This window comes from Suncus etruscus, chromosome 2, assembly GCF_024139225.1.
Source record: "Suncus etruscus isolate mSunEtr1 chromosome 2, mSunEtr1.pri.cur, whole genome shotgun sequence".
NCBI lineage: Eukaryota > Metazoa > Chordata > Mammalia > Eulipotyphla > Soricidae > Suncus > Suncus etruscus.
Window position 1 is genome coordinate 51040801 of NC_064849.1, and position 27588 is coordinate 51068388.

Genomic DNA, 27588 nt, shown 5'->3' on the forward strand with positions numbered 1-27588 from the left:
AATAATACTGGACAGATATGCATGATATCCCTTTAGTAACAATATTGCCAACCACCATATCTAAAAGAAATAAGAGAGGAGAGGAGGGGGGAGAGAGACAGAGAGACAGAAGAGACATGTCTGCCTAGCAGCAGGGGAAAGGCAGGGTGAGAGACTTAGGGCAATGGTAGTGGGAAATGTGCACTGGTGAAGGGTACATTGTCCCACTTTACAAACACAAACAACTTTGCAAGTGTGAAGGAAAATATCCAACTGTATTATGAGCAACCTTGTAATCAAGATGTTTAAATAAAGTAATTTTAGAGAAAGATTCATGAGCATGTTCATTTATGATTTAATACCTACACAAAAAGTTGAGTACAAAAGCAGAAATTTTAGTAAAATCCCAACAAGATAATCTGCTATTGGTTAATAATTAACATTTTAGTATACTAGAGACATTTATTTTATAAATGTGTGTTCCCATCAATAAATATTCTAAGATATTTTCAATAAATATTTTAATAATAGGAATAGTACTTGAACTGGAGGTAGATGAAGCAACCAACACACAATTCAAAGTGAGATTTATACACACCTTAAGTTTTAGCGCATGTGAAGAAATGATATGCTGCTTCTTAAAAATGGAAAATTTCTCAAGTAAAATTCTGCTTGCTTGAGCACTCTGTGATTAAAAGGATAACAGTTTGGGGTTATACAGTAGAATAACCTATAACTATTATCTTATAGTACTGCATTATTACAAAAAAATTTTAATGGAAAAGGTAGAATGCTAGAAAATAAGACACCAGAAACAACTCAAATTCCAGCCTTGGTATGTGGCCAGAATATAACCTCTGACTTCAGTTTTGGCCTAAAGCTACACCAGACACTTTGCCTTATTTCTGCCTGCCTGCCTTCCTTCCTTCCTTCCTCCCTTCCTCCCTCCCTTCCTTCCTCCCTCCCTTCCTTCCTCCCTCCCTTCCTCCCTCCCTTCTTCCCTCCCTCCCTCCCTCCCTCCCTCCCCTCCCTCCCCCCTCCCTCCCTCCCTCCCTCCTCCCTCCCTTCCCCCCTCCCTCCCTCCCTCCCCCCCTCCCTCCCTTCCTCCCTCCCTCCCTTCCCTCCCTCCCTCCCTCCCTCCCTCCATTCCCTCTCTCCCTCCCTCCCTCCCTCTCTCCCTCCCTCCCTCCCTCCCTCCCTCCCTCCCTCCCTCCCTCCCTCCCTTCCTTCCTTCCTTCCTTCCTTCCTTCCTTCCTTCCTTCCTTCCTTCCTTCCTTCCTTCCTTCCTTCCTTCCTTCCTTCATTTTTTTTTTATTTTGGGCCACACCCGGTGATGCTGAAGGGTTGGTTACTCCTGGTTCTGCACTCAGAAATTGCTCCTGGGTGGGGGGAACCGCTGTCAGTCACGAGTTAGCTGCGTGCAAGGCAAGCGCCCTTATAATCCTATAATCTTCTAGGTTAGCACTGAAGCTATTTCTCATCTCAATAACAGAATTAGAAATGAAGCAAAGCATCTTATTTTATGTTAAAATGTGACTATTCATTGTTAAATACATGTAAGAATTCTAAAATATCCTTAGATAAGGTTAGCTTTAGGGTCAGAGAGTCACCCAAGCACCGCAAGGACTACTTCCTGAAAGTAGAGCCAGGAAGAATTTGTTTTGCACACCGCCAATGCAGATTTGATTTCTGAGAATCACTTATCCCAAGCCTCTGCAAGGAATGATCCCCTGGGTGCAGAGGCAGAAGTAAGCCCTAAGCAGTGGCCGAAAAAAACAAATACATAAATACTTTGGGTGGGGGGGAGGGTTGGCCACACCCGGTGACGCTCAGGAGTTACTCCTGGCTCTCAGGCCAGAAATTGCTCCTGACTTGGGGGACTACATGGGACACTTGGGGATCGAACTGCGGTCCATTCTAGGCTAGCACCAGCAAGGCAGACTCCTTATACTTGGAGTTGTTTTTTTTTTTTAAATTTATTCAATAGAAAAAAAGGTTTTGAAAGTTTTTAGGAAATATTGATGAAAATGAAAGAAATATGAAGAAGACTCTAGATAATTTAACAATCACCAGCTTTGAATTTTGTTGATTTATTTCTTTTGAGTTTTTAGACTGTAGTTGTAGTACCAAACAGAAAAGAGATTAGCAAACACAGAAAAATATATTTAGTCACTTTGTTCATTATTTTTCTAAGACAAAGTGCATGCCACATGAACTGTTTTAATAAAGGCTTATATGGAATTTTAATTATGATGAATTATCAACTATCACCTATTTAAAAAACACTTTAGCAATGAGTGCAAAAATCTTAATGTCATATTTTACAGATATCAAAACAGCAGAATATCCTAACAATCAATGGAGTTTGGAGTTTTTCTTTCATGAAACAAAATAATGTTTGTTTTGTTTGTTTGTTTGTTTGGCGCAGTCAGGAATTACTTCGGGTTCTTGATTCATGGATCACTCATGACAGGTTCTGGGACCATCTGAGGTGACAATAATCTAACATATGTTGGCTACATGCAAGGCAATTACCCTACTTGCTGCACTTTCATTGGCCCCAATAATAGGTTTTATTGAAAGAATTTTACTTAGAGAAGGTTCAGAAGAGAAAGAGACAATATATATATTTGTCTCTGAAAATAGACTTTTTCAGAGTGGAAAAAGCCTTTAGATTTTGAAAGCACTAATATGATTCAAATCATATGGTGGGGGGCCGGGAAGGTGGCACTAGAGGTAAGGTGTCTGCCTTGCAAGCGCTAGCGTAGGACGGTCCGCGGTTCGAACCCCCTGCGTCCCATATGGTCCCCCCAAGCCAGGGGCGATTTCTGAGCGCATAGCCAGGAGTAACCCATGAGCGTCAAATGGGTGTGGCCCAAAAACCAAAAAAAAAAAAAAAATCATATGGTGGAACCTGCCATAATACTGCCCAAACTGTTGTGCTTTGAGAAGATAACTGCATGGTAAGTGATATAAAATTTTTCTTGCCATACTTCAAGAATATCACTGAAATTGACATGCATGCAATAAAAGCTGGGATACAGATGTATGTGGAAAGCAATTTTGTTACATTGAAAGTCAATTGTGAATCCTACTTGTAATTTTGTCAGGCTAGAGGTAATACTGCTAGAAATTCATCTCTTAAAATGAAATGTCAAGAAAGCTACATGAAATTTAAAAAATATAATCTACAAAGTATCAACGACCTAGCCAGCCAGATAATGAGGAGAAACTGGGCTAAAATTTAAGAAAAGACATGAGAGGGTGAGCCCTACCTAATACAAGGATGTTTGTAACAACAGATACAAATCTGGTTTTCAGATTCTCAACTTCTTGATGCAGAGGTGACAAACAGTGAAGTCCAGAATCCTGGACACAGAACTGAGTGTGGGTCTGTATATATTTATGTGTGTATAGATGTGTATATATGTTTTAGGTGTGTATAAATGTAGCTATAATATAAAATGCTGAATATACATACACAGTATATGTGTTTTATGGATGTGTGTTATATAGACTTAAATAAAATAAAAAATATTTAAAGATATAAGGATGCTTTAGGGCTATAATTTCAGGGCTACACTTACAGATTATGAATGAACAAAAGTAAATCCATCTTTGTACAGAATTTCAGCCTAGACTCTGTCACGAGATTAGACCAAAAAAATTCATCTCTTAACCTTAGTTTAAAAATGGGCGTACAAGGGGCTGGAGTTGTGGTGCCAAGCAGTAGGGCAGGGGTGGCGAACAAGTTCGACACAAAGAGCCAAAATTTTAAACTGTGAGAGTCAGAGAGCCACACCACGCAGTGACCTGCCAAAACAGACAAACACACAAAAGCATCTAATTTTAACAATAATATATTAAACACATATTGCATTTTGCCATTTTGAGTGAGGAGCAAAATCCTGCAGTGATGGTGAGGATGTGCTGCGACCTCCACACTAAGAACTAATGGCAAGATGTGACCCAACATGTGACACACGGGTCCCCTGCTCGCTGGCCCGTGCAGTTGTTTCCGAGGGATGGGAGACAGATGGTGCAGCCTGGAGCAGATAAGCCCTTGGAGATCTCTCCTCAGAGGTCCCTCCTCAGAAGCAGCAGAATAAAATCCAAACTTGGCAAAGAGCCACAGTATACAAACTAATGATAAGAGGCAAAGAGCCTCATTCATTTTGGCCAGGAGCCGCATGTGGTTCGAGAGCCGCATGTTTGCCACCCCTGCAGTAGGGCATTTGCCTTGCACAGTTCGATCCCCAGGTGTCCTATCTGGTCCTCAAGCCAGGAGCGATTTCTGAGCATATAGCCAGTAGTAACCCCCAAGCATCACCGGGTGTGGCCCAACCCCCCCCCAAAATGTATACAAGACAGGAGCAATAGTACAGCTGGTGGGGTGTTTGCCTTGCATGCATCTGACCTCAGTTCATTACCTCATATCCCATGTGGTCCTTCGAGCCCACCAGGAGTGATTTCTGAGCACAGAGCCAGGAGTAACTCCTGAGCACTGCTGGGTGTGGCAAAAAATAAGCATACAAAGAAAAAATTACCAAATTATAGAACCAGGAGTATAGTTCAGTGGTAGAGTACTGGCCTTATATGTGTAATACCATAAGTTTGAATCCTGATAACTGCATGGACCTGGAGCAACTTCAAAGCATCTAGCTGTAATAATTCCAGAGAACTGTAAAGTGTGTCCCAAAGGGGAAAAAAACTATATCAATAAAAACATATACATCTGGGCCAGATAAATAGTACTGAAGATACCTGCCATGCATGCTTCTGACTTAGGTTCAATCCCTGGTATCACATATGATCCACAGAACCTGCCAAGAATGACCTAAGTTCAGAGCAAGGAGTAAGACCTGAGTAACTCTGGGTGTGGCATAAAAACCAAATAAATAAATTCTATAAATTCTACAAGAATGTAAATTCTAAAGAGAAAAAATATAAAACTAATTTTAAAATTACATCAAACAAATTTAACAGTTTACTTATATTTATTAGATACAAGTAAAGAATTACTAAACATATGACAGAACAAAAGAAATTGTTTATAAAATAATTTGACAAAATACATGACATTTATATTGTTCATCTAAACAGGGGTCCTCAAACTTTTTAAACAGGGGGCCAGTTCACTGTCCCTCAGACCATTGGAGGGTCTGACTATAGTAAAAACAAAACTTATGAACGAATTCTTATGCACACTGCACATATCTTATTTTGCAATAAAGAAACTAAACAGATACAAATACAATATGTGGCCCATGGGCCATAGTTTGAGGACCACTGATATAAAACATTAAAAAATACACTAAATTAAATAAACTAAATAAATACATCAATGTAGGCAATTTTAATTTAATAAAAATAAAATAATATTGATGATACAATTCATAGTAAAGTTAGAGGATTGTTAAATTTTTAATAAAAATAAAATAGGTTCTAACTACATAAAGCAAAAACTATAAATAGCACAGGGAAAAGTGAAAAAGATTAGTTCTATTCTACGGATTTTTTTTCTTTTGGGGGGGGGCAATTGGGTGATTCACAGCACTCAGGGATTACTCCTAGCTCTGTGCTCAGAAATTGCTCCTGGCAGGCTCGGGGACCATATGGGATGTCGGGAATCGAGCCAGGGTCCATCCATAGTTGGCGTGTGTAAGGCAATGGCTGTACCTCTGTGTTATCGTTCTCTATTAAATTTCCTAATATTTAAAATAAGCAGTATAATATAAAATGGAATCATTAAAGCAACACATTTTAAGGAAAGAAAAATAACAGTTTTAATAGTGCTAAACATTTTACTATTCAATTAACTTAATATATTTTTAAAAGAAAATAAAATATCATAGAGAACTTCTAGATAATCCAACTAGCATTGCATTTTAGAACCATAGTAAAAATGGGGCCAGAGAAATAGCACAGGTTGGGTGTTTGCCTTGCATGCAGCTGACCTGGGAGGGACCGATTGGTTTCCGGCATCCCATCTGGTCCCCAGCCTGCGGGAGGCAATTTCTGAGTGCAGAACCAGGAGTAACCCTTGAGCACTGCCAAGGCTCAAAAATCAATCAATCAATCAATCAGTACATAAATATATAAATAAGTAAATAAAGTTTAAAAATAACCATTATAAAACAAAATATTTTCAAAATAAAATATTCTTATTATCATACTAGATAAACAGATAACCATAACAATTTTTAGAAATATACTTATCTATAACATAATTTACATAGTGCCATCCAATTTTCCTAACTCTAATAATAGTTGATTAACAATTTGAATAATAGCTATCCAGTAAAATTTAATGTTACATTCATACATTATACAATTTAATATTAAACTAAAAAACAATGAAGAAAAGTCACTTGATATGTTACCTCATATTTTGGATAGACGGTATCCTTAATGATAGATACTGGAACAGAGAATTTGGGTGCTGCTGAAGTCCAAAGAAACTTTGTAGGTACTGGATAAGCAGACATCTTTGAAAATAATGCAAAAGGTCATAAGACACTAACAGATGGTTCCTAGGGCAAAATCTCAAACTTCTGCCAGAATGTTTTCTAATTGCTGACAAAGTGCAGTGATTAATTCTATAGCCTCCAACAGTCTGGGAATGACAATTTTTCATAGCCATTAGATTAGCAAAAATGTAAAGTTAAGCATTTCAACTTTGTAGGAAGTACAAACACCATGGAGGCAAACTGGATATTTCTCATAAAACATAAAATGCACATGCCACAATGTCCACCATTTCAACCTCAGTTTAATGAATTCTTATACATGGACATGATAAGATGTCTATGAGGATTTTCACACAACATTTTAAAAAATAAGATCAGTCTAAATGTCCATCAATAGAGAAAGATCTGAATAAAAAGTATTATAATTGCATTATTAAATACAATAAATTAAGAACAAAAAATTATAAATCACAGAGGAGTCACAGAAACAGTATTGAGTAAAAAAATTGTTAGAAACATGTGAGGTCATAAAGAACAGACATGTAAGCCAGAGAGATAAGGCAGAGGTAAAGTAGTTTGCCTTGGACACTGCTGAATACAGATGGATCTCCAGCACTGCATGTGATTGCCTGAGTGCAACCAGGCTGAGCACAGAGCCTGGAGTTGTTCCTATAAACAACCATGTGGCCCATATCCCATATCCCATGTCAGAGTGGTATTCTGAAACACAACTACACATTTATTATTTCAATTAAAAAAAACAGGTTCAGTGTTACAGCAAAAGAAATTAAATGAAAAGTGAAAGAATAGTTCATATGATTTGTAATTTTCTTTCATTATAAAAATTATGAAAAATTTGAATATTAAATTTTTAGTTGTAGAAAAGGACTCTCATACACTGCTGGTGGATATGTCAATCTGCCAGTCTTTTTTGGAAAATAATATAGACAATTCCAAGATATTGGAGTCTCATATGACCCATAATATACCCTAAGAGCCTAAAATACAATGCAGAAAAGGCATCTGCACTCTTTTGTTCATTGCAGCACTCTTTGCAATTGCTAGAATCTGACAACAACCCAAATGCTCAAGAACTGATAAGTAGCTAAAGAAACTATGGAAAATCTTCACTATGGAATACTAGGCATCTGTTTAGAAAAATGAATCCATAAATTTTTCTTATACATGAATGGATACGGAGAATATTATGCTAAGCGAAATAATTTGGAGAGAAAAAGAAACAGAATGATTGTGCTTATATGTGGGATATAAAATAAAAAGATAGCCTGATATTAATATCCAAAGATAATAACAATAAAGCCAGGAGAATGGGTCTATGGGTAGGAAATTTAATACAAGGGATGAAGGAGGGCAAACGGGCAGAAAGGAAACATTATGACGATGAGATTTGGAAATTATCACTCTGGAAAAGAACTAAGTGCTGAAAGGAGGTAAAATTATATTCATGATATCCCTTCAGTGACAATATTGCAAACCACAATGTCTAAAAAGAAAAGAAGGCCGTCCCCTACTTCCTCCCCTGGACTTCAGACCTTCCCTGGGTGCTGGCCCAGGTGGCCAGAAGTGGGTGCCAGGTGGGCTCTATAGGGGTCCTCAGGCTTCCCCCCCCCCGCTACACTTGTGGGGAGGGAAATGAAGTAGGGAGGGCAGATGTTGCACTGAGTTGTGGTGGGGCAGTCACTGGCAATTTTTTCTCATTGGTCTTGATTATAAAAATTGCGCACCCCTGCGCATACAATATATATTATAGTATTATATACATATATTTTACATATGCATGATATCCATCTTGTATTGTGCCCTTGACACTGCCCAACAAAGTACATTTCTAATCCTTTACTGTCCCAACCATTATTTGCCCCCATATACCCATTTTGCCTTCAATACCATACAGGTCAAATCACAGTCCAAAGTGGTTCACTGAATTTAACACCCCACCCAACTACTTCAAAATTTCCCCTCTATATATTTGTTTTGTTTGTCTTTTTCTTTGCTATGTGTTTAATAAGGAAGTCTGTAAAAGTCTCCCTCCATTTAAAGTTTATGATACAACCAAGTCAAGGGGATTGTGGGACTTGTTCTAGCATTCCCATAGGCACCAATCACACCATGTGGCATTGTTCTTCCTTTGCATAGGCACATTAAAATGGAAAATTACTATATATACAAACACGTTCTTATCTAATAGAGGTGCGAACACACAAATCTTGTAATGCAGTGGGACCTTAACACCTGAACATTGTCATAAAGACTTGGCTCAGGCCTCAGAAGAACAGGCACTGTCCATTTAGTCCTGAACCAAAGATGCCATCTACAAAACAACCATGGTTGTGTACAACATCACCTGAAAGCAATCCTCTACCAGGGAAGACCCTACCACTGCTCTGGCATAGACCTATTCAACAGAGACTTCCTTTAACACCCAGAGGACTTAACAACAACGACCTGCTTTCAGGACCGAGCTCTCTGCATCACCCTCTAATTGTGAGGTGAAACTAAAGGATGGTCCGCATCATCCTGACTTTGATGTAGGATATGGACATATTCCAGGATATGGACATATTCCATAGCTATAGAAACCTGACACCAAAAACAGTGACTGTGTGAAAAATAAAAGTGTATTGGCACTACAATGACTTGGGTTGGACAACCTAGTATGCCTGGAGTCTAGAGTTGGTCTTATGCCAGAAAACTTCAGGGGTAAAGTCTCCTTGTATTTAGGCCAAGGCTTTTCCTTTCCATGTCCCCTATATTTTGCTGGGCCTATGCAAACAATTGCCACATTAACACTGTCTTTGCTGTGCTCTTTTGACTCATCCTTAATGAAATAATGTATTATGATCAACTGTGTCAACAATACTGTAGCCTTTAATGTTAAAGGAGTTACATAAATTTTGTGGCTTTAGATTGCTTGTGTACTGATAAGAAATGTTATAATGTACTACAATCCAGGACTTGAGGGACAAAGTAATTGTGTATGTCTTTTGTTTTATTTTTCTTAATGTTTTTTGGCTGAAAATTCAAACTTAAGGTGTCAGCAAGGGGATTTCTTTTGAAAGTTCTGTTTATGGTTGATTGTCTTCCCACTGTAACTTCACCTTGTCCTTTCTTTACATCTTTGTTTACATAAAATAAAAAAAACAGAAAAGAAAAGAAGGAAGAGAAAGAGACAGAGAAAAAGAGAGAAGAAAAATATCTTCCATAGAGGCAGGCAGTGCAGGAAGGGAAACTGGGGCAATGGTGGCAGAAAATGTGCACAGGTGAAGGTCAGTTGGACATTGTATAACTAAAGCTCAATCATGGACAAATTTATAACTGTATCTCACAGTGATTCAATTACAATTTATTTTAAAATTCATAAAAATTTGTGTTGTATTTGAGGTAATATGATTACAATAGCATTAATATTGTTTGTAGTGTACAGTCAATAAATGCCACAACCATCAAGATACAAAGCCCATCACTATCATCATATCACTTTAATTTGATCTTCCTCCCCCAAGCCTCGAATATTTTTTCCGAGTTACTTAAGCTATGAAGTAAGGTTAATTATTTAAGTTTCTCTTATTTCTGAATGTAATTTAATTTTGTTTTGATGTGGTGCCCCACTTGTTGCGATAGTTTGGTCTTTATTCTTGTTCATTTTTAGGAATATATTTCTTATCTTAAATTACCCTTTTAATCAAAGTTTGCAACAGTGTATTGTTCAGATTCAAAACAGAACTTTTAGTAACATGTCTACCTTCATGATACTGTGATCTGAAATGATACTTAATAAGACTTCTAATGACTTTATGAGTATTTCAACCAGAATATGATCTATCTTGATAACATTCCATGTACACTGGAAAAGAATATGTATCAGTTTTTGCAGAGTTGAAGGGTGCATTTGATCATCTCTTTTAATGCAATGATATGCTTTCATTTACCCTTAATGTCACTCTTTTCTAAGTATTTTTATATTGAGATTACTGTACAGTAATCATCTTAAAGTCTATATATTTACCTTTTCACATGAATGTTATATAAGTCTACAGATAAGTCTGACTCATCTTATGAACTCTACATTTCCCTTCCTATTCAATGAGTTGCAAATCTTTCTATTTTCAAATCTTTCCACTTCCTTAATTTTATAAAACAAAAATAATCCCATGTTATTCAAAAGCTGTTGGATTAATTGGTTTCCATCCTATTCAGGACATACTTGTTACTCATTGGAAAGAAACTATTTTGGACCGAAACATTCTTTGGATTGGTCTCTTACCCTACCTAGAGTGTAAGAGATAGTAAGATAGGTATCATATTTTCCGGCATATAAGACAAGTTTTTAACCTATGAAAAACTTCTTCGAAGTTGGGGGTCGTCTTATACACCAGTATAAGGGATGCTGAAACTTATTCCAGCTTCAGGGATGAGTGATCCACCCCTCTCTTACCAATGCATCCCACCCAGCTTCCAGGCATCATCACTCAGTCTTCTGCTCGTCCTGATTTATCTTTCAGAACACACAGAGGAGCTGAGTTACCAAGCGCAGCATCTCATCCAGCCCCTGGGTATGTGGCTTTCCAGTGCTCAGTATTTTCTGTTCAGCTTTTATGGGACACAAAGGAGGTGTTCTCTGTATCCCTCTAGCTGTCTTATTAATCACTGTATCCCAGCCAGCTGCTCTTGGAGGAGCCCCAGCTCCCTGCTCTCAATGTAGATCACAATTAAAAAATCAGCCACTCACTACAAATGACAAATGTAAAATGATTGTTGGCATTCCAAAGTCATTTATTAAACATATACAGTTAACCTTTGAGGGTTCTACTCTTTTTTCTCTAACATTTTCTAATTTTAATTTTGTGTGCGTTAAAAGAGAGGTGGCCTTATATGGCAAATATAGCCCAAACCTATATTTTAACAGGAAAAGTATATGCCCATACAAAAAGAACAGTGCTATGGGATACTATTGAAGCCTAAGGGCAAAATAATAACAAACCAAACAATTTCTAAAACCTAGTTCTATCAAAAAAAACACAAACCACAGGACGAGAGCGATAGCACAGCAGTAGATGTTTCCCTTGCATGCAGCCAATCTAGGACAGACCTGGGTTTGATCCCCAGAAACTCATATGGTTCCCAGAGTCTGCCAGGAGCAATTTCTGAGCATAGATCCAAGAGTAGCCACTGAGCACAGAAAGGTGTAGCTCAAACCCTCCCCCCCCCCAAAAAAAAAAAACCACAAAACTCAAAAGGATACTGTCTACTATGAATTCCTACTAGCAAATCCAAAGAGGAGGGGGAAAACTACATCTACATAATTAAGTATACAATAAAGAATTATGCATATTGAGGAAATATACCTAAGAAATATGCAAAATATAAAAAATATGATAAAGAAATATGCATATCCCCTTTAAATCTTTTGAAATAGTCTGAGGAGAGAATAAATTCTGGATCACAGCTTCAACCAGCAAGATAGTCTTATGGAGTCTGACAAAAATGGTTCACAGCAGACACAGATCAGAATATGTTCTCGAGTAGAGTATCTCTAAAAAGTTTAAACCATTGTGTGCAAGAAATAACATGCAGTTTTTTTCCTGTGGCCCAGAGTCTTTATTGGGAAGCTCAAAATCACACCCAGGGAAAGAGAACAGGTAAATTAAGAAACCAATACAAATCCAAAAGTGCTTCAATCCAAAGGTGCTTTCATCCAATGAGTAATAAGTATATCCAGAATAGGATGGAAAGCAGTTAATCCAACTAAGAACTAATTTTTTAAGATGAAAGTGTGACATTTAGATAAAGCTCTTCCTTCATAATATATTTTATATTAAATTTATTCAAACACTGTGGTTAAAAATGTTCATAATTAAGTTTCTGTAAAAGCATGGACATCATCCTTCAGCTGTAAAATTTTCCTGAGACTGATATATGAAGTTTCATTCCACTCCCCCATACCCCACCTGCCTAATTCTGAAGCAAACCTTTTACTTCTTTTTCTCCCTCTTTCTCTCTCTACATGTATATGTATGTATGTATATGTTTATGTATATATATATATGTATCTTTTTTGACACTATGGTTTGCACTGTTGTTAATGAAGAGGTGCCATGCATATCAATTTTTCCCCTTTCAGAACCAGTTCTTGAAAAGAATGATCAGTTCCAACTATTATTTTCATAGTAGTTTTTTTGGGGTTTTTTTGTTTTGTTTTTTTTACCCTAACTGTACTCACTGATCTGATCTTTGTGGAAAACTTCCTACCATGGACTGGTCCTCCAGTCCCTCATCTCTATTGTCTCTGGATAACATTACCAAACTATTTTTTAATTTTATTATTGTATTATTTATTTTTATTCATTTATTTAATTTTTATATTTATTATTGCCAAACTATCATTTATTTTTCTTATATGCACAAAATATATCCCTCTGACTCCTTTCACTCATATCCATCCATGTATCAGCAAGTTTCAGAACTTCATTTTTCTTTTTCTTTTTTTCTTTTTTTAGCTCTTTCTTCTTTGTTTATTAATTGAAATGTAGGCATTGGTGCTTAAGTTGTGGTCACACAGTGGTCCCAACACCCAGCCCTTCCTTCTCCAGTGCTCATTTCCCACCACCAACACTGCAGCTCTAGCAAAAAAAAGCAACTATGTGCTAGACAGGAAAGTCTTCAGGAGGAGTGAAGCCATGTTTGATAAAGTTCCCAGGTGAAATCAAGTAAGAAGGTGGCCTTGAGCATGAAGGTGCCCCCCACTGGGAGCTTAGAGGAGGAAGCAACAAAAACTCCCCTGTTTGTTCCCTGGGACAGGAATGATCCTCTGATATCCAGCATTTCTAGAGAGATACTGTTTTTTCTTTTCTAGATAGCTGCTGTTTATCTCAATCCTTCTGGACTCTTATTATACTAGAGAATATACTGCATTATGTAGAGATGTCCAGGTACTTGAATGGTCTCTGATCAAGCAGGCATAGATTTCCTAACTTGCTTTCTAACCACTTGAATGACTCTGCTCTTACACAAGGTATTTGCCTTCTGTTCTGCCTGGTCTCTCTTTTTTTTTTCTTCTTTATTTGAACATCTTGATTACATAAATGATTGTGATTAGGTTTCAGTCATGTAAAGAACACCCCCTTCACCAGTGCAACATTCCCACCACCAATGTCCCAAATCTCCCTCCATCCAACCCAACCCCCACCTGTACTCCAGACAGGATTTCAAGTTCCCTCATTCATTCACTTGATTATGGTAGTTCTCTGTGTAGCTCTTTCTATAGCTGTACTCACCACTCTTTGTGGTGAGCTTCATGGAGTGAGCTGGTGTTCTAGCCCTCCTCTCATTGTCTCTGAGGATTGTTACACAAATGACTTTTATTTTTCTTAAAACCCATAGATGAGTGAGACTATTCTGCGTCTCTCTCTCTCTCCCTCTGACTTATTTCACTCAGCATGATAGATTCCATGTACATCCATTTATAGGAAAATTTCATGACTTCATCTCTCCTGACGGCTGCATAATATTCCATTGTGTATATGTATCACAGTTTCTATAGCCATTCATCTGTGGAAGGGCATCTTGGTTGTTTCCAGAGCCTGGCTATTGAGAATATTGCTGCAATAAATATAGGTGTGAGGAAGGGGGTTTTGTATTGTATTCTTGTGTTCTTAGGGTATATCCCAAGGAGTGGAATAGCTGGGTCGAAAGAAAGCTCAATTTCCAGATTTTGAAGGAATCTCCATATCACTTTCCATAGAGGCTGTACTAGACGGCATTCCCACCAGCAGTGGATAAGAGTTCATTTCTCTCCACATCCCCGCCAGCATGGATTGTTCTCATTTCTGTTATATGCGCCAATCTCTGCGGTGTGAGGTGGTATCTCATCGTTGTTTTGATTTGCATCTCCCTGATAATTAGTGATGAGGAGCATTTTTTTGGCCTTTTGTATTTCTTTTTTTGTTTGTTTTGTTTTTGGGCCACACCCGTTTGATGCTCAGGGGTTACTCCTGGCTATGTGCTCAGAAATCGCCCCTGGCTTGGGGGGACCATATGGGACGCCGGGGGATCAAACCACTGTCCGTCCTATGCTAGCGCTTGCAAGGTAGACACCTTACCTCTAGCGCCACCTTCCCGGCCCCTGTATTTCTTTTTTATCAAAGTGTCTGTTCATTTCTTCTCCCCATTTTTTTATGGGATTAGATGTTTATTTTTTCTTGTAAAGTTCTGTCAGAGCCCTGTACATTTTGGATATTAGGCCCTTATCTGAAGGGTATTGGGTGAATAGTTTCTCCCACTCGGTGGGTGACTCTTGTATCCTGGGCACTATTTCTTTAGAGGTGCAGAAGCTTCTCAGTTTAATGTATTCCCATCTGTTTATCTCTGCTTCCACTTGTTTGGAAAGTGCAGTTTCCTCCTTAAAGATGCCTTTAGTCTCAATGTCATGGAGTGTTTTATCGACGTGTTGTTCTATATACCTTATGGTATCAGGTCTGATATCAAGGTCTTTAATCCATTTGGATTTTACCTCAGTACATGATGTTAACTAGGGATCTATGTTCACTTTTTTGCAAGTGGCTAACCAGTTCTGCCAGCACCACTTGTTGAAGAGATTTTCCCTGCTCCACTTAGGATTTCTACCTCCTTTGTCAAAAATTAGTTAATTGTATGTCTGGGGAACGTCCTTTGAGAACTCAAGCCTATTCCACTGATCTGAGTGTCTTATCTTTATTCCAATACCATGCTGTTTTGATAACTATTGCTTTGTAGTACAGTTTAAAGGTGGGGAAAGTAATGCCTCCCACTTTTCTTTTCCCTAGGAGTGCTTTAGCTATTCGAGGGTGTTTATTGTTCCAGATGAACTTCATAAGTGTTTGATCCACTTCTTTGAAGAATGTCATGGGTATTTTTAAGGGAATCGCATTAAATCTGTATAATGCTTTGGGGAGTATTGCTATTTTAATGAAGTTAATCCTATCAATCCATGAGCAGGGTATGTGTTTCCATTTCCATGTGTCCTCTTTTCATTTCTTGAAGCAGGGCTTTATAGTTTTCTTTGTATAGGTCCTTCACATTTTTGGTCAAGTTGATCCAAGATATTTGAGTTTGTGTGGCATTATTGTGAATGGGATTGCCTTCCTGACTTACATCTCTTTCCTATCATTATTGATGTATAAAAAGGCCATTGATTTCTGTAGGTTGATTTTGTAGCCTGCCACCTTGCTATATGAATCTATTGTTTCTAGAAGCTTTTTGGTAGAGTCTTTAGTGTTTTCTAAGTAGAGTATCATGTCGTCTGCAAACAATGAGAGCTTGACTTCTTCCTTTCCTATCTGGATTCCCTTGATATATTTTTCTTGCCTGATCGCTATAGCAAGAACTTCCAGTACTATGTTGAAGAGGAGTGGTGAGAGCGGACAGCCTTGTCTTGTACCAGAATTTAGAGGAAAGGCTTTTATTTTTCTCCATTGAGGATAATATTTGCCATTGGCTTGTGGTAGATGGCTTCAACTACATTGAGAAAGGTTCCTTCCATTCCCATCTTGCTGAGAGTTTTGATCAAGAATGGGTGCTGGACCTTATCAAATGCTTTCTCTGCATCTATTGATATGATCATGTGATTTTTATTTTTCTTGTTGTTGATGTTGTGTATGATGTTAATAGATTTACGGATGTTAAACCATCCTTGCATTCCTGGGATGAAACCTACTTGGTCGTAGTGTATGATCTTCTTGATAATGCATTGGATCCTATTTGCCACGATTTTGTTGAAGATCTTTGCATCTGCATTCATCAGGGATATTGGTATGTAATTTTCTTTTTTGGCTGCGTGTCTGTCTGGTTTAGGTATCAAGGTGATGTTGGCTTCATAAAAGCTGTTTGGGAGTGTTCCCGTTTTTTCAATTTCATGGAAGAGCTTGTCTAGGATTGGTAGTAGCTCCTCTTGAAAGATTTGAAAAAATTCATTAGGAAAACCATCTGGACCTGGGCTTTTATTTTTGGGCAGATGTTTGATTACAGTTTCAATTTCCTCAGTAGTGATGGGGGTGTTTAGATATGCTACATCCTCCTTACTTAAATGTGGAAGGTTATAAGTGTCCAAGAATTTGTCCATTTCTTCCAGGTTTTCATGTTTAGTAGCATAAAGTTTCTCAAAGTAGTCTCTGATTACCCTTTGGATCTCTACAATTTCTGTCGTGATCGCCCCCTTTTCATTTCTAATACAGGTTATCAGATTTCTGTCTCTCTCTTTGTGAGTTTTGCCAATGGTCTATCAATCTTGTTTATTTTTTCAAAGAACCAGCTTCTGCTTTCGTTGATCTTTCTGATTGTTTTTTGGTTTTCCACTTCATTGAGTTCTGCTTTCAGCCTTGTTATTTTCTTCTGTAGCCCTATTTTTTGGTTCCTTTTGTTGGTCATTTTCTAATTTTTTGAGCTGCGTCATTAAGTTATTCAGGTATGCTCCTTCTTCCTTCCTGATGTGTGCTTGTAGAGCTATAAATTTTCCTCTCAGAACCACTTTTGCTGTGTCCCATAGATTCTGGCCATTTGTGTCTTCATTATCATTTGTTTCCAGGAAAGTTTTGATTTCCTTTTTTATTTCATCTCGGACCCACTGGTTGTTCAGTAGCAGGGTGTTTAATTTCCAATTGCTTAAGTTTTTCTTCTGTGTGGCTTTGTAGTTCACATTTAATTTCAGAGCCTTGTGGTCAACAAAGGTAGCCTGCAAGATTTCTATCCTCTTGATTTTATGGAAGTATATTTTACGTGTCAGCATGTAGTCTATTCTGGAGAATGACCGATGTACATTGGAAAAGAATGTGCATCCAGGTTTTTTGGGATGGAGTGCCCCGTATATATCTACTAGTCCTCTTTCTTCCATAACTCTTTTCAGGGCTAGTATGTTTTGTTGGGTTTCAGTCTGGTTGATCTATCAAGTGTTGATAGGACCATGTTGAGGTCTCTCACAATGATTGTGTTATTATTGATTTCTTCTTTCAGATTTGTCAGTAATTGTATTAGATAATTTGCTGGTCTCTCATTGGGTGCATATATGTTTAATAGTCTGATTTCTTCCTGTTGTATCCCTTGATTAGTACATAGTGTCCATCTTTGTCCCTTACCACTTTTCTGAGTATAAAGTTGGTGTCATCAGATATTAATATGGCCACCCCAGCTTTTTTGTGGGTGTTGTTTGCTTAGATGATTTTCCTCCAGCCTTTGATTTTGAGTCTATGTTTGTTCTGACTATTCAGGTGTGTTTCTTGTAGGCAGCAGAAGGTTGGATTCACTCTTTGACCCATTTTGCCACTCTGTGTCTTTTAATTGGTGAATTTAGTCCATTGACATTGAGGGAGATGATTGTCATAGGATTTAATGTCATCTTTGTAGATAAGTTTGCTGTGTTTGTTGGTCTCTCTCATCTTAAAGTAGACCTGTCAGTTTTTCCTTTAAGGCTGGTTTTTCATCTGTGAAGTTTCTGAGCTGTTGTTTTTCTATGAAGCTATGTGTCCTTCCTTCCTTCAAACCTGAACATGAGTCGGGCTGGGTGCAGTATTCTCAGTGAGGCATTCATTTCATTCAGTCTTGTCACAATATCCCACCACTGTCTTCTGGCCTTAAGAGTTTCTTGTGACATGTCTGCTGTAACTCTTGGGGATGCTCCTTTGAATGTAATTTCCCTTTTTGATCTTGATGCTTTCAGTATTCTATCTCTATGGGATTTGTCATTGTAATGAGGATATGTCTTGGGGTGTTTTTCTTTGGGTGTCTTTTAGCTGGTACTCTTCTGGCGTGCAGGATTTGATTGCATGTAGTCTTTAACTCTGGGAGTATCTCTTTGATGATGTCTTTGACAGTTGATTCTTCCTGGAGATCTCCTTCCTGGGTTTCTGGGACTCCAATGATTCTTATGTTGTTTCTGTTGAGTTTATCAAAGACTTCTATTTTCATCTGTTCGCATGCCTTGGGTACTTTTTCCATTGCCTGTTCGTTTGTCTTAAGGTTCTTTTCCAATTTTTTCTGTTGTGTTGAGTTTTTCTGCATCACATCTTCCAGTACTCCAATTCTCTCCTCAGCTGCTGATACCCTGTTGGTGAGGCTATCCATTGAGGTTTTCAGTTGAGCAACTGTGTTTTTCAGATCTGTTATTTCAGTTTGGAGTTTTCTGATTTCTGTCTTTGTGTTCTCTTCAGATCGATCTATGTTTTTTTTGAGTTCTACGAACTTATTCCATATTTCTATTCTAAACTCCTTATCTGAAAGGTTAATCAGGTGGTTGGAATTTATTAGGTCATCCGAGCTTTCGTGTTCATTCTCTATGGATGGTGTTTGCCTGCGAGGTTTCCCCATTGTCACGCTTGTAGTGTGTTTTTTCCTGCGTGTTGTAGTGGGGTTCATTGGTTAGAAAGAGTGCGTGGCCGTGAAGCGAAGCGAAGTGGCCACACTTTTCTGCTGCCTCTAAGTTGACAGTCCTCAGAGTGAACAAAGTTACAGCAGGGCAGAGCCTCCACAGGCCAGAGGCCTCAGCTTATTAGACAGCGACCCCCACAGCCAGAATGTACTTACTCAGCAGCTTCAAAATGCAGTTTTTTGGGTGCGCTCCCTAGGCCTCTGAGGAAACCTTAGGGGATTCAGAAGCATAGGCAGACAGGCCACAACTTTATTTTTCATAAGATCTGTATAGTATTCCATTGTGTATACGTACACAATTGTTGGAGCTGAAGTTCTTTTTTTTTTTTTTTTGGGCCACACCCGGCGATGCTCAGGGGTTACTCCTGGCTGTCTGCTCAGAAATAGCTCCTGGCAGGCACGGGGGACCATATGGGACACCAGGATTCGAACCAACCACCTTTGGTCCTGGATCGGCTACTTGCAAGGCAAACGCCGCTGTGCTATCTCTCCGGCTGGGAGCTGAAGTTCTTTAGCAACTAACTGAGCTGGTAGACAGAGCTCCTTTTGATTTCTACAGACTTTGGCTGCATTTTACCAGACAGCTTTACCATATTGCTTCCTGCCTGTTCCTTTTACCTGTCCTATCTTACCTTTTACCCTGGTCCCAAACCCAGAGTTCTCTCTTTCTTTCTCCTTCCCACACCCTCTCTCACCCCCTCTTTCCTTCCATCCCCTTTTCACCCCACACCATTATCTGGCCTCTGCCTGACTCATTTCACAGCAAAGAGATACTTTGCCATTTCAGGCCGTGTTCTCAGGGAGTACTTTGCAGGTCAGCAATCAGCTCAGTAACAGGATGTGGGCTGTCAGCAGGAAGTGCTACCTGGTCGATCATTAAACTGCAGAAAAACATGTTGTTAATTTCTCTTGTGTGCTGAGCCCCTACCTGCTTTTTACTCGCTTCCTCCTTTCACCCTATATAAGCTATAAACCTGCTCAATCAAGTTCCCTCGCCATGTCTAAGTATTTGTTGGCACTGCAGCAAGGCTTTCTTCCTCCCCTCAATCCTTCACAGGATTCTCACCTGTGAAGGTAATTTGCTGAGGAGGCTTTGGCCTCCTGAGATTGAGCGGCAACTGCTGGACAGCCAGCTCAATCCACTATTGGGACCCAAGGAAGACCTCAACACATCACTCTTCCCTCCATTGACCTTAAAGTTCCTTATAAGACCCCTTGGCGTACACTTCTGATCTATTCAGTAAACTATGTCTCAAAAAATATATTTTCCCCTCCCCCTCAAAAAAAAATCTTGTCAGAATTTTGACAGCTTGGTCTCTGGCAGGCAAAGGCCTTCCTTGGCAGCTGGTGACCACAGAGCTTAGCAGTTGTCAGTCATAGAATGTTGTAAGAGTCCGATGTGTTTGTTAGATCTGCCTTACCTTAAAGTAGACCCTTCAGTTCTTTTATGGTTAGTTTTGAGTCTGTAAAGTTTGAAATGTTGTTTATCCATGAAGCTGTGTATTCTTCTTTCATAAAAGTCTGGCTGAGTAACATATTCTTGGTGAACCATTCATTTTGTTGACTTCTATTCACACATACATTAATATATACTTTTCTTTTAGTAATCTCCCTCATCTCTGTCTCTCTCTATTCTCTTTATCTCTTCCTCTCTCCATTTTGATTAGTGTATTTAGAAATTCTGATATTTGGGTTATTTTTATTTGGCATTCTTTGTGAATTCCCGGATCAGTGCAAATACTTCACCCCTCAGACTGTGGACATATTCATCTATCTTCCCCGTTATCTCTTTTCTTTCTGGAATTCCTCTGATGCAGAGGTATTTATTTTAATGTTGTCAAATATATATTCTAAAATTTTCTTCCTTTAAAAAAAATCTCCTTGTGGTCTTAGTAATAGTACAGCACTGGGCACCAGAGTTTGATTGCTAGTATCCCATCTGGTCCTATTTTTTTTTAATAATTTCTTTATTTAAAGACCTTGGTTACAAAATGTTTGTAGTTGAGCTTCAGTTATGTATTGAACACCACCCTTCACAAGTTTAACATTTTTCGGCCACTAATGTTCCCTATTTCCCTCCTCCCTGACCCACTGCCTGTCTTCAGGACAGGTATTCTATTTCTCTCTCTCTCTCTCTCTCTCTCTCTCTCTCTCTCTCTCTCTCTCTCTCTCTCTCTCTCTCTCTCTCTCTCTCTCACTGTCATTTATCTAGCTGCACTCACCACTCTTTGTGATCAACTTTATATCATGGGCTGGTTCTTCAGCCCACATCTCTATTATCTCTGGGTATTATTACAATAATGTCTTATTTTTCTTAAATCCCACAGAAGAGTGAGACACTTCTATATCTATATCTCTCCCTCTGACCTATTTCACCTAGAATGATAGTCTCCATGTCCATCCATGTATAGGCAAATTTCATGGCTTCATTTTTCCCAACAGCTGTGTAGTACTCCATTGTGTGGATTACAGTGGTTCCTTTAGCCATTCAACTGTTGTTGGGAACCGGGATTGTTTCTAAATTCTGGCTATTATAAATAGTGCTGTAATAAACATAGGGATGCAGAGGCAAATTGATATTGTTTTGTTTTCCTAAGGAATTCCTAGTAGTAGTATTGCTGGATCATATAGAAATTAAATTTCCAGTTTTGGGGAGAATATCCACATTCACTGTTCTTTTTCCAAGTACTTGAGGAAGGTTTTTATGTCATTGACTTGATACTTCCCTTATCTGTTTATTTTTATAAATTTGCTTCTTAAAACTGTTTGAGTGATGTAGTACACATTTTGACATTTTTATACTTTTATTCTAATTTAGTTTCATTTTGTTCAACATATTTTATGTATTTTGACAGGGTATTTTCATTATTTATCACTTTTGAAACTCGGATAGAACCCCAGTCACCTTTCTTTTCTTGGTATTTTCAGCATGCCAAATTGTCTACATTATTTCTCTGGTTATGATCAATCAACTAACACTCAAGATAAAAATATATTAGAGGCTCTGCATTGGGAGATCTATCCTTCATGGATCTATGTTCCAACTTGATAATTACTTCAGGTTTGATGGCCGTATATCCCAGTAACAATAAGCGGCTATATGTTTCAAGCACCCTGACCCTGTATACATACTCTGCTCTTCATCCAGGTGCTACCACTCTTCCCTTGTAAAACCTCCATCTTCAAACAAATCATCCCTTGATTAAAAATATATGACGAGTTCCCTGCAGAGGCTTCAAGCCACCTACAAACTGCAGGTATGCCTTTTTTGTGGCTGACATCTCCAGGCATAGTTTGGAGCCAGGTTGAGCCACCTCCCACTGTGGCTTTGCCCCTTTAGAAATCCTGGCAAGCAAATTCACCACCCAGCAACCTCTGTCATATATGTTCAAGTGGCTAACACCACAGATCCATTTAACTCTGAGAAGAGAAGAAAAACTCATGGATACACTGGCTTCATAGCTTATAGCACTCTGATCCTTTGGAGGTGGGGATGTATACCTCAACATACTTGTAAATATACTCAGACTAACCTTTAATTGGATTACTTATAAATATATTATTTAAAATCTACCATTTGAAAAAAATCTACCATTTGTAAACTTTTCTGTGATCTTTGTTATTGATCTCTAACTTAATTACATTATAAAATGCTCTCTCTTTGAATTTACTCTTTAAAAATTAGTAAAACATGTTCATTCTTCTTGAGTAATATCCTATAGATTTTCATTATAGGATATTTGCTTCTTTTTTTTATGGAATTATGAAGTTCTTCCATAACCTTGTTGACACTTTTCCTAAAGTGTTCTATCAATTGTTTAGAGAAAGTTGTAAAGCTGTCTGTAATTGTGAAATTGCCTATATCTCTTCTTATTTCGACTAGGTTTTGTTTGACTTATTTTACAGCTATCTTGTATGATACCTACACTTTTATGGACTGTTTATATTCTTGTTAGTTGATACTTTTTATCATAAAACAAAAACCAATCCTTTCTGTAGATCAATTTTCATGTTGTCACTTTAGGATATTTGAAATTATTTTATTATGTTTCTTTATATCATACATCTGAAATACAGAACTGAGTTTAGCAGAGATGTGTCAGAAAAATTGAGGAGACACTGAGATAATGATTTAGGGAAGAGGACACGTCATTGGGAAGAATGTAGTGAAATCAATTATAAATAATGCAAAAAATCAATTATTAATAATGGTGCCTCAAATAAATTTTCCTAATCCCCTTGTGTCTGATAACTTTCTTTGCTTAGAAGTTCATTAATAATATTGATATAGTCACTCCTACTTGTAGACATATAAGAACATACCTTTTAAAACCTTGTGTATAGAACTATCCTACATAATAGTGTTTGAAATCACCAGTCACCTAACAGTAAAATGAAATCAGAAGATACTCCATCTTTTGATCTATGCAAAAAACAAGATCACTAATTACAGAAGACTGATAGCAACAACCATGACTGAACAGAACTTTTGGAACCATAAAGAAAGAAAGACTCTATCCTAGACTTCATCTTAGGACCTGTGCAAAAACCAGTATCTCTGTTACAGAAGACTGAATGTAACAACCACAACTGAGTAGAACATTTCCTGGCATCATAAAAAGACCTCAGGGTTCAACAATGAACATGGCTGCAGTCTGTAGTAGATTCCATGGCAGTATGCTTCAAGGGTGAAGAAACCCTGTATTTCTTAGGGCAAGGAACTTTCCTTACTGTGCCTATGCAAACACCCCCCCCCACACACACACAAACTTGCCACACTAATCTGCCTTTTTTTGTTGTTGTTTTGTTTTGTTTTCATTCCTTCTTTATTTAATTTATATTAATAGCTTCTAGACAGGGCTCCTCCCCACGTTTTTTTCTTTTCAACAGAACTATAGAGCATAAATTGAGAAAAAAAAGTGGATGTTACCAGGGGCAAGCAGTCTCACAAACACTGGAAATAGAAAATGATCAAACCTAAATACCCAATCCAAAGTCAACAACAAAAGAATCAAGAGACCCAAACTACAACAAGCTATACACAAAAGGGACAACACAAAAGAGCTATACAAAAGAGGTCAACAATGGTGATGGAGAGATTGGAACACATCACAAAGAATGAGAACAATCAGTGCTGGTGGGGATATAGAGAGAAAGGAACTCTTATCCACTGATGGTGGGAATGCTGTCTAGTCCAATCTTTATGGAAAGCAATATGGAGATTCCTCAAAAACCTAGAAATTGAATTTCCATACAATCCATCTATACCACTCCTAGGAATATACCCTAGAAACACAAAAATACAATACAAAAAACCCTTCCTCGCACCTATCTTTATTACAGCACTATTTACAATAGCCAGAACTCTGGAAACAACCAAGATGCCCTTCAACAGATGAATGGCTAAAGAAACTGTTATACATATACACAATGGAATATTATACAGCCATCGGCCATCAGGAGAGATGAAGTCATGAAATTTTCCTATACATGAATGTACATGGAATCTCTTATGCTGTTTGAAATAAGTCAGAGGGAGAGAGATAGATGCAGAATAGTCTCACTCATCTATGGGTTTTAAGAAAAATAAAAGATATTCTTGCAATAATTTTCAGAGACAAAAGAGAGGAGGGCTGGAAGTTCCAGCTCACTATATGAAGCTCACAACAAAGAGTGGTGAGAACAGTTATAGAAATAACTATACTGAGAACATAACAAAGTGAATGAATGAGGGAAGTAGAAAGCCTGTCTCATGTACAGGTGGAGATGGGGTGGGAAGGAGGGAGATTTGGGACACTGGTGATGGGAATGTTGCACTGGTGAAGGGGAATGTTTTTTACATGACTGAATCCCAACCACAATCATGTTTCTAATCAAGGTGTTTAAATAAAAATATTAATAAAAAAAACAATTGTGGTGGGAATTGCCCAATTCACTGTCACTATGTACCTTAAACATAATTGTGAAATACTTGTAATTCACATTTATCTCGATAGTTATTAAAATATTTTAATGTATTGAATCACTGAGATGCAGTTATATCACTATGAGATGCAAAGTTATAAATTTATTTATGATTGAGTTTCAGTTGTACAATATTTAGTTTCAGTTTCAGTTGTACAATGTTTAAGTACCAATCCCTTCAACAGTGTCCACTTCCTTCCAAGAACATCTCCAGGTTCCCTCTGGAGCCCCAAGTCTGTCTCTATGGTCGACACTTCTTTTTGCATTTTAGGTACTGTGATTTGCAATATTAGTCCTGAAAGGGCATCATACCTCCTTGCAGCACCCAATTCTTTGTTTTAAATTTTTTATTATACAATTAAGATTTACAAAGTTATTTACAGTTGAGTTTTAAACAATGTTTCCAGACCAATGCCACCACATCCTGCCCCAGCCTGCATCATAATGGACACATTTTAAAGTTTGGTTTTTAATGTTTGGTCTCATGATTTCATTGTTGTCGACTCTGGCTTGGATATTTAGTTCTGTCCTTTTTTAACACCAACAATGCACCTGAGACCCCTCCGCCCCTGTCTCCTGTCATTTCATATGTCTTTCTCTTCCACCACTCAATTTCTTTCCTTCTCCTCACTATATTCTGGGACCTATGGTGTTTTTGACAACCCCCATCCAAGCAATTCATTTATTTATGCAGTTATGCTAAATACCACATATAATTGTTATCATCTTGTAGTTATCCTTCTTCTGACTAACTTCACTTAACATATCTTCCAGTTCCATCTATGTTGCAGCAAATTTCTTGATGTTATCATTCCTTAAACATATGTAGTATTCCACTGTATATATGTACCACATCTTAATGATCCACTCACCTTTTGATGGACATCTAAGCTGATTCCATCTCTTAGCTATTGTAATGAGTCAGCACCTAGTTTTATTCCAGTGTCTTGTTTACTTCCTACTATTATTATCATAATCATTCTTTTTCTGACCTAACCACCCTCTCATCATTGTGGCAAACTATCTACATGAGACTAATTCTCATAGTCTTTATTTATATTCTCTTTAGTATTTTTCTCCTATAATAGTTTTAATATCCTGCAAATGATTGTGATCATTCGTTCCATTTTCATTTTGTCCTAAATTCACCTCTTACATTTCTTTTGGTTTTCCTTATTTCCTTTTAGATGGACATGCTTTAGAATTTCACTTTTTTTACCATGATATTTTTACATCTCTTGAACAGACTTATAAAGTCTATTTCTCACTACTGGTTTAAATAATTTATAGAAAACTTACCTTCTTAAGGTAGTTCTTATCCTTCTCCAATTAAAATTATATTGACTATCATTTTATATATATACATTTAACAATGATCATAATTTGATCTTCAATTTGTAATTTGTAATTACATTGACAGATTTAATTAAGAAACCTGGAGAGGAGAAGCAATCTGTTCTCTTTACATATATTTTTGCTTTATTTGTTTTGCTCTTCCTAGATACTCAAAATTCTTTTTATTTATCATTTTTTTTGTCTAGAAAATTTTCTCTAGAGAGACTAAATATAAGCTTACTGCTATAAATTCTCTTCAGATTCCCTCTTTCATCTGAAAATGTCATGATTCACCTTCAGATTTCAAGAATATTTCCTCTGGATAAAGGACTCTAGGCTCACAATTCTTTCTTGCAGCATATGAATAATACCTCGCCACTTGATGTGTTCCCATTGTTTTGACGAGAAACTGTCATTCAACAGATAACCTTTTGTTACACTCTTGCAACTATCAATATGTTTTTCTTTGTTATAAATTTTTTAGATATATGACCAGCATGTGGATTGGTACTAATATCTTTGTTTTTGTTTGTGTGTTTATTTGTTTGTTTATTTTTGTTTGAGATGTTTAGATTCTACAGTGGATTTATTATTGGTGATTAAAATTACTTTAGCTATCATTTTGTCCTTATATATTCAATAACCCTTTTTCTTCTTACAGCACTTTAGTAACACAAATGTTATATTTTAGTATACTATAAGTTTCTGAGTCTATTGACTTTTTCAGTATTTCTCTTTATTGTTCAGATTGAATAAGTTATATTGTTCTACAAGTTCATTGATAGTTTCTTATCTACTCCACTTTAAATTTTAGAGCCCATCCACTTAGTTTCTTTACTTCTGTGACCATATTTTTCCAAATCAAAAGTTTTGACATTTCTTCATTAAATTTAACTTTCTTAAGTATAATGATCTCCTTTCTTATATATTATTTAAATTTGTTTTAAATATACTTCTATTTATAGAAGCATGTTTTAAGAAGGCAGTTTAAATTGCCAGATAATTCTAACATGTCATTTGAGTGTTCATGTCAACTCACTAGCTTGATAAATTCTAATTGAGGTTGCCCTACTTCTTTTGATATTACTGAGATTTTTCTCTGGAAATCATAGAATTTTCTGGAAATCCCTACAATCTATCTAGATCTGCATGCATTAGCTGGATACCCCCACTGGACCTTTTTTGATACAAAGAGAACGAGGTAGAACTGGAAGCAATGGATGGAGAAGAGGATATAAGGGAGTGGAAACTCGATTGCCATACTGTTAAGATGAAGTCTCAGCTCCACATTCAGCTATTTGTAATACCTCCTTGCAGCTATGCTAGAATAGAGCTTCATGACATTCTGGCAAGAGTGAAAGTGTAAATTATCATCAAGTCTTGGCTTATGAGAGTAGGATAGGGGCCAGAGTTTTTCTTGTGGTGT

The 27588-nt window shown here is 37.5% G+C and overlaps 1 protein-coding gene across 1 annotated transcript in view; it reads right to left on the minus strand.

The window, feature by feature from the left end:
- Nucleotides 1-27588, minus strand: part of TTC6 (tetratricopeptide repeat domain 6) — a 221602-nt gene that overhangs the window by 97304 nt on the left and 96710 nt on the right. The window contains 2 exon segments of the mRNA XM_049768952.1: nt 591-664; nt 6363-6467. Of these exon segments, the coding sequence (XP_049624909.1) occupies nt 591-664; nt 6363-6467 (179 nt within the window).